The sequence below is a fragment of the Nematolebias whitei genome, chromosome 23 (genome assembly GCF_014905685.2).
Source record: "Nematolebias whitei isolate Nwh7 chromosome 23, NemWhi1, whole genome shotgun sequence".
Lineage (NCBI taxonomy): Eukaryota > Metazoa > Chordata > Actinopteri > Cyprinodontiformes > Rivulidae > Nematolebias > Nematolebias whitei.
This window is the reverse complement of record NC_056520.1, coordinates 1,034,829-1,043,533: the sequence shown is the minus strand read 5'-3', so window position 1 is coordinate 1,043,533 and position 8,705 is coordinate 1,034,829. Positions and strand designations below refer to the sequence as shown.

The window sequence follows — 8,705 nt, the reverse complement described above, 5'->3', positions numbered from 1 at the left end:
AGTGGAAAAACAAGAAATGTATAGAATGTAACAGTATGCAGAGCTTTCAATGCTTTGTTTCTAGTTGCCTTCATTGTCTATGATTTATGGCGGATTTGGGGGCTTTATTACAGCTGGGTCAAAGTCTGATCTCTGGTTGGAGGTCATCTTTCTGCCAGCTGGAAAGATAAGAGAAAATCCCAAAGCCAGTGTGCACAAAGACCTGGTGCTCGTCGTCTAATTAGCTGCTGCCATTGTTCTCCCACAGGATCTCTAAATCTAGAAAGACGACGCACCCCCTGTCCTGTCCTCCTCCCGCTCTGTCCTTTTCCCCTCACACTCCATCCCCCCTATTGCTTTTTCACAGCAAACTAATCTCATTGTGCACAATAATAAAAGAGAACATGATAAAATGTGGTCAAACATCCACTGTGGTCTTAATGGCTATACAAATGACTAAAAATCTCCCAAAGCCACCCTTCTGGAGTACCCTTTAAATTATTTACGATGTTTAAGGAGTTGCAATTTATGCCATCCCAGGAAATGATAAGGAATCTGACTTTATCTCAGGCTCAGCCAGGTGCAGCTGACAGTCTGAAGGATGGCGTGGGCGAAGGAAGGCATTAAACCTTCCTGCAACCAACAGAGACCAACGCATCCTGAACCATGAACGCAAACACGTAGTGCCTCCCATCCAGACAGAACCAAGGAAAAAAGCAAACTAAAGTAACCCCAACCAATACCTGCTGTAGTTGCTGTGGTTACCAAGACATGAGCAGCTGCAAACAGGCTGCCAATGCAATCTCCAGACTGGTTTGGTGGTAATACAGTACAGCAAATATGACGCGTTGTATCAAAGACTTCAAGGAGTGGTGCAATATCTCAAAAGGTGAGGTATTCATCCAAAATCCAGGGTCTGTGATGATACAGGCTTAAGGCAGAGCCCTTGGAATTGGTAGTTTACGGTTTAATGCACGGTTACGTGCTTTATATTTCTACAATGACTATAAAAGGTAGACAGTGGTACAAAATGTTTTTTTGGTTTCAAGCAGCCTCAAGTTAAGAATTCAAATTGTATTCCTTCCCATAAACGTACCAAACTGTGATATAAGTTCACGGTTACCCGCCTTATTTCCACTTAATTATTTACAGCTTAGTTTGTAGAAAAGGGCACAATTAACAAATCAATACTCAGCCTTCCCTTGTTCCCTTTTACCAGTTTAACTTAAAGCCACAAATTATGTTTAGGGTAACATTTCTTGTACATTTATCAATAAGAGGGTATTCATTGTCTAGGTTACAGCTGTAATCATCTATCTGGGAAGGGAATGTATCTTTCAGTGACAAATGCCGTACCATTAAAGGAATGAAACTACAATAACGTGAAGGATTTATATGGGTGAGGTGCATCCTGAACAAGTGGTATGACGATATGCTCCCGTGGCTGAGGAATTGGAATAGTGAACGTTTGCAGTTTTCAAGGCGAGTATTTTTCTGGAATGGAATTGAACAGAGAATGAAAGAAAACCTTAATGTTTTTGGTGCAAATTATTCTAAGGGGGTTAGGGTTGGGAGGGCGGTATTTATGTCTATGGTGGACACGACTCAAGGTGAGGGAAACAGAGTGCTATGGCGCTACATCGGTAACTTATTAGCTAGCGCGTCGGTATTGTGCGCCGCTAGATTAGCACTACATCAGTGCCGGCAGTTGTTGACATGGGGTGCGGAATTCGATAGGCAGGGCGCTCGGTTCTGTTGACAGGGTGGGGCGCCCCGCAGAGGTGGTGTGGAGTTCAGCATAAGGGAAGAGGGAGGCAGAGTGAGCGCTGCCTTTAGCTTTTTAGCTAGCGCCTATATTGTGTGCCGCTAGTTTAGAGTTACGCCAGTGCAGACGGGTGGGCTGGAGGGGGGGCACGCAGTTAATCGTCTCAGAAATTATTGCAATAAATGATAATATCGTTTGAAACTTGACAATAATTAGTAATGTCAAATTTAAGAAGAAATGTTTGTTAATTTGTTTTGCCTGTAGTATCATTTTTCGACCACCTGATAGCAGTATAAGACTGAACCGAAGGATGGATAGTGAGGGAGTGACTCTTTAAGACAAATGGGAGGGAGGCCCCTTGATGTGACATGGGCCGTCTCTCTTCGGTTCTCAAAATGGCGGATACTCGGTGTGGTTTGAGCTCTTTAGCTTAGCATTTTCACACAAAGTTTTTAATTAAAAAAAAATCAGTAAACAAGTTCTCAGCTTCTTTTTGCAGAGAAAAACTTTTTACACAAAGGCACGGGTTTCAAATGTGAATTTTGGAGCTTCAACAAGACGGAGGTTTTTTCCCCGCGGTCGGCCTGTTAGCTTAGCTTCTCAGCTTAGCTGCTTTTAACGATGCAAAAACGTGATTTTGCATCGTTAAAATGGATTTTAAAGAGAAAAGAGAAAGCTAAGGGTCAGTGAAGAACCGGAGTTGAGCTTTTTGTCGTCCAGTGTCTTCAGTAGAAAGAGAGAGACATGAAGAAACGATAAAGCCGATTAATGAAAATGAGGTTGATAATTTTCATATATCGTGTGATTAATTGATTTATTGTTTATCGCGACAGGTATATATATATATATATATATATATATATGTATGTATATAGAGAGAGAAACACAGAGAGAGAGAGAGAGAGAGAGAGAGAGAGAGAGAGAGAGAGAGAGAGAGAGATACATAGATAGATAGATAGAGAGAGAGATAGTGGCAACCATCTTGGATTTTGATGTGGCAAGCATATTTTTAATAGTGATAATTCTTATGCATAGATGCAGCCACACACTAAAATGGAAGTCAGCACCTCATGTTTTTTCAAATTATCAAGCTCACAAGATGAATGGAGGGTATTTCCAAATTCTCCTCTTCGCTCCGTGACAGTGGACAAATAAGGAAGCAAGAAGGAAAGTTTTTTTGTTTTTAAATCAAGGTTGTGGTAGAATATCTGTAGGCTGAAAGCCCGGGTGAGGACCAGACACCAGATCTTGCCATCAGGTGTAACATCACACAGAGGATCTTTCCACAGCTTCCCAGACAGGATGTTTTCTAATCTCTCCCGGTTCTCTTCCCTGTTCTTCCGTGGATATCACCATTCCACTACCGGTTGGCAAATTCCACCGTGATTCAATTGCCCACCCCACCTTGAAAACAAGGTGGTGATCCACAACACTTCTCGTTCACTGGTTGGGGATCAGAGTACGCCGGGTACAATAGGAGTCTTTGTCAAGAAGGAAGCAGGACCCCTTAGTTTGAGGAATGTCAGACATGCGGCTCAAATTCGCTGAGCCAAGAAATGTGAGCCGCGGCAACAATGGATGCCGAGAGGAATGAAGGAGGCAGAGGGTTCGAGTTCCAAAGAGCTTTAAAAAAGTACCGTGACTAAGCTGTCCAGCGTTCCACGGCTGGCAGCAGATGCCCATACACTCTACAAGAAAACCATCATTTGAATTTGGATAGAAAAAAGTTTATTTTGTAAGTAGATTTCTCCAAGAAGGTCAGAATTTCACATGCACCAACAGCAGCAGTTAAAAAAAAAGTTTCTGAAAAGATTCCCACTAAATATTGTAATATGAGATGTACAACACATATTTTTAACAAATCCCTCGAGGAAAAGCAAACAAGCCGTGCCTCAGGTTTTTGGTGTTCCTGTTGATAACTTTTTAAAATGCAACATCCATTTTGGTAAAAGATCTACTTGAATAATTGGAACAAACACCTCGGGCAGATTTCCAGAGTACGAAAAACACTAAGCTGTTTCGTGTAGTTCGCTCCAACGTAAGCACATTATGCATAGTTCAACTGTGGGGCAAAACGCAGAAGCTCTTCAGATTAAACCTTCATGAGCAGAGATTTGAGCTGAAACAATTTGTTCATTGACAAGTCATCAAAAAAAGAAAAGCTGCTTTCGCAACATTTAGATATAAACGATCAAATACCTAGTTCCGATGCAAAAATGACCATTTGTGAAGAACCCACGGAGATTATAATCCAAGTTTTCAGTTGTAAGAAGCCTTTTGTTGCTTGTAGTTTCGGTTTCACAGCCTGCAGCTATAACTCGTATGGGTTATGACTCGCTGGTGACAAGTTTTAACAAGAGGTAGTTTTCAAAGCCAATGTAAGAGGGAAACATCAGACGTCCCCATTTCGTGCATTGACACCCGGGGCAGGAGAGCCCCACATCTTTTGATCAAACAGGGGTGTCAAACTCGGCTATAAGACAAAGCTAAAAGAACAACTTCTCAGACCGAGGGCTATCTTCAGTCGATACATGATCTCCAGTCAGATACCTCACGTCTTTTCTTGGCTGCAGGTTCCTCAACAAGAGACATATAGGTCTCTGCTGAAGCTCGGTCGCTTTCACAGCAGCAAAAATCAAAGGTTACGGAAATACTCTACGTCAAAACTTGGCCAACTGTCATGAGAAGTATTTTACTTTTAAAACATCATCTTGGGGGCCAGATAAGACGTTACCAAGGGCCCTATTTGGCCCCTGGGCCTTGAGTTTGACACATGTGATAGAGGGAGAGGTGGAGCCGGCTGGTCCTTTCCGGTAAAATTTTACCGGAAACTTTGTTGTTTTTCTACTTTTCAAAAACGTCCAGTGGAAAATTAAGCTCAGAAATTTTGGAAATGTTCCCAATTAAATACTTTCAATGGGAATTTATGGGATTGTTAATATGATTATTTTCATAGCTACAATTGTTGCACGGTCATAAGAACCAAATGATTTAGTTTGATGTATACCAGTGTTTCTCCTACCATTATACAAGCGGGGCACCCCGCCCCGTCAACAGAACCAAACGTCCTGCCTATCGAACTGCACTGCCGTAGTGCTAAGCTAGCGCCGCGTAATACCATACGCATTATATGTCTGTGCACAATTAAAGTCACGCTAGCTAAAAAGCTACAGAGCTGGCGGCACGTTTCCCTCATGCTGAGCCGTCTCCCCATGGTCTCCACCCCCACACCGGCTCGAAAACTGTTGGTCCAAACAACGTAACAACACCGACGTGTCTCTGTCTCCACCCCCATCGAGAAAAAAACAGAAGATTTGAGCGCCTGCCAAGGCAAGTAAACTAGAGACACTGTTTTGGTGTTATCGCAGAACTCTTGAAGTGCACAAAAAATACCCCAAAAAGTGTTTTATTTATGTTTTAAAACATATCTTACATTCTCAACTACCACTGTAATGTCTAGTTGAGGGTATTTTGCATAGCAATCCAAAGCGGCTGAAGTTTTTCTGGTAAATTTCTAGAAACTTTCCACGAAAAGTTAAACTGGGAAGTTTTGGTAGACTTAGTGTTAAGACTGTGGGTTAATTTGCCCCAAGGGCAACAAGAAGGCTATTTTTCACATTTTTACAAGACTACAAATTTTGGATTATGCGGTTGTTTTGTATGCATTATCTGCTATAAACTTTAAAAATAGACATCGTTTTAGATCAGAATTATTTCCCTCTGCTCCCAGTCCTGCTTCGACTAAGCTCGTCACTCCGGTCAGAACTTCATCCATCCATGCACCTGAGAGACGTTGTCTCTTCATTGTGTCCAGGGTCTCCTCCCAGTTGGACATTCATGGAAAAATTCCTCTAGGGAGACATCCAGGTGGCATTCTAATCAAACACCTGAACCACCTCAGCTGGGTCCTCGATGAGGAGGAGCAGCGGCCATACTACAAGACTCTCCCTGTTCACTGAACTTCAAAATTAAACTATTAACGTAAGTTCAGATCGCTTTCTACAACAAGTATAATATTTAACTAGTATTAACATTTCTACAAAACTCCCCTTAAAAATATGACACGTCTTTTGGGGGCCAAGAGGTAAAGCTAGCAAAGAAGTTTCGATTAAAGTCTGGAGCTACCATAGCACTCAAGAAGGCACAATAAATGCACAGCAAAACCTGAGTAGTCAATTACTGGATATTTGACAGACAACTTCAAGTTAAAGTTTTTAGGTATTTTATATCAGACTTTAGCACCAAGACAATTTGATGCTAACCTGTATCCAATGATAATGCTCTGATGGTTCCACCTTCTCAGGTGAGGTAGCCGTTTGTAAAACTATCGGTAATGAAGGCTAATTGCAGCCTGCGTGACAGTTTCTGCCTGAACGTTCTGTCTTGTTATCTGAGCTTTTCTTTTTAACTCAAAGTGAGAACAGGCCTCAGGGGCCACTCGGTTCATGGTGTTCTCGTGCTGCTCCGAGTCTCCGACGAACACCTCAGCTGCTCGTTCAGACAACAAAAAACACACTTCCTCTACTGCTGAAAGAAACGAGATTCTTCAAAGGGGCCGCGCCGGGGGCCTCAGCAACCCCTGCAGACCTCGCCCGTAGAGCCAGGCTGGGTGGGACAAATGGGAAAGCTGCACAACTGGCAGGCATTTACCTTAATGACCCAAATTACACCCTCCCTTTTTAAACACTCATGCACCGGGCCGCACATTAAGCCACTCGTCAACGCAGAACAAAAGCCACCTCCGCATGCGTAGGTGTGTTTTTGTGTTCATCTTCATGTCTGCATGGTGGTCTTTGTCAGAGAGTGTCTGGGCCGCAAGGGAAACTCCCCCATCCACCCACCACCCTCGTCCTCCCCAGCACACCTCAGGAGATAAGAGGATCGATTGGATTGGATAGGGGCCGATGGGGGTCTCTACAAAGGGACCAGTCAAGCTGAAAGCTGCATCAATCCGTCACTGGTGTGTGTGAGGGCTTTAGGATGAAGGTGGGGGGTAGGGTGGACATATCTGGCTCCATCTGAAACCTACTGATCTAATAGGAAACATACCCCCTCTCCTTGTTACCCTTGTTTTATAAAGCGCAGAGAAATAGTTTGGGGCAGCTGGACAAACAACCAAAATATATTTCACCTTTTCACGTGGAGCAAAGAAATGGCAATCCATCCATCAAACGCTGTCCGTGAAATCCCCCACCTCCAAAAACCCAGTTTGGAATTTTGTAATTCAAGTCTTTTGGTTTTTCCCAAGAAAAACGTTTCAAGCTGCTCTGAACATTGCAGAAAGTTATTCAGACAGACTTCGCTCAGGAATTCCAGGCCGGAGAGCCGCAACAGCTGGCTGCCGGGTTGTCCCCGCCCATCACAAACACACAACCCCCCCAAATGCACACAATCAAACCTCCGTCAGGCACGGATGGGTGTGTTAAAGATCCTATTTGGACACAAAGTCCAACAAAACAAGATTTTTTTTAAAGCGGTGCAACTTTTCTGGGGAACTAAAAAGAACGTAGAACGTTAGACGTATTCCCCAGATGTCTGATCAGTTATGATTCATTTGTAGGTTCTACTTCACAATTGCAGTTCCTTCAGAAATATTAACACATTCCTGTGAAATTAATAAGCACTGAGCCCATTTATATGAGCTCAGTGCTTATTAATAACAGGTACTGATCTGAGACGATCAAAAAGGTGGAAACGCCAACCAATGAACTCGAAGGCATCGCAAACCCTTTTGTTATCCGTCTAAAACGAGTCCTCGTGACTCAATGAGACTAATCCATACAAATAAAGGTTGAATGAAAAAAACCACGATTCTTCCAAGTCCTCCTACGTGTTGGGACATGTCCACAGCTCGGCTGACGGGTTTTACCTGAGGTGTCCCACAGGCTGAGCTCGATTCGCTGGGTGTCGATCTCGAAACTGGCCGTGTAGTTTTCAAACACCGTGGGGACATAGCTCTGAGAGGGGACAAACATGGACAGAGCTTTAAACACAGAAATCATACGTATCTTTAAAAAGTCTCATTTGAGCCCGGTGCAGCATTGACATGCATGAACATCTGACACATTCCTGTTCGTTAACGAGGACAAATGGGGCAGTTTTGGAATAAGTGCAGCTTTAGGACCATGTCCATCAGCGTGGGGGGTCTCACCTCTGGGAAACAGTCCTTGGCGAACACGTGAAGCAGTGCAGTCTTGCCACACTGGCTGTCCCCCACCACCACTATCTTACACTTCACACTCTGACTCTGGTCCATGCTGGCTTTCAGGGAGGACACCTGACACGGCCGCCTGTCCTTCATTGATCGAACCGTCCAAATCCTGCACGTGAAGGAAGCGTCGAGAAGTTTAAAATAAAAAGAGAGCAGCCGCCCAGTGCTTCCCCTGTGTCTGTGTCCTCTGCTGTCTCCTCCTGCTCTGTGCCGGTAAAAAAAGCCATTTTTCCGGATTTATACTGTGGCAGGAGCCAATGGCAGTGGAGGCACGAGCCTCCCTCCCGCCTTCTCCTCTCCCGCCTTTCTCCTCCCGCCGCCCCATGGGGCTTTCCACGCGATGGCGCCCCCGTTTGGAGCACAAGTGTCGTGTTAAACACAAACTGCAGAAAATAAACCAACAATTCAGCTGTTTTTATTTTTTTAGCTTGTTTTGTTGAAGCAAACAGTTCAAAAAGGCGTTTTTAAAAAGTAACAGAAGCAGAGAGAGCTGAAAAACACCTTAAAACAGCTGCTACATGACGTAGCTGAGGCTATAGGGAGTTTACTTTAGCTGCTTTGCATTTATGAAATTTATCTTTCTTTACTGGAAATGACAGCAACTTTCAAACACAAAGTAAATAAAAACATTGCAGATTGCTGTATCACTGCTGAAGCCGTAATTGTTTTTAAAGATAAAAGACGCAAAGCACTAGCTAAAAGCTAAAATAAGCTAAAAACTAGCAACAAGCTAAAAGAAGCAGAACACTT

The 8,705-nt window shown here is 43.5% G+C and overlaps 1 protein-coding gene across 1 annotated transcript in view; it reads right to left on the bottom strand.

Moving 5' to 3' along the window:
- Positions 1-8,162, bottom strand: part of rnd3a (Rho family GTPase 3a) — a gene marked incomplete in the record, with an annotated part of 14,733 nt that extends 6,571 nt beyond the window's left edge. The window contains 2 exon segments of the mRNA XM_037696593.1: positions 7,614-7,701; positions 7,896-8,162. Coding sequence (XP_037552521.1) covers positions 7,614-7,701; positions 7,896-8,045 — 238 coding nt within the window.
- Between the last annotated feature and the right edge of the window lie 543 nt (positions 8,163-8,705).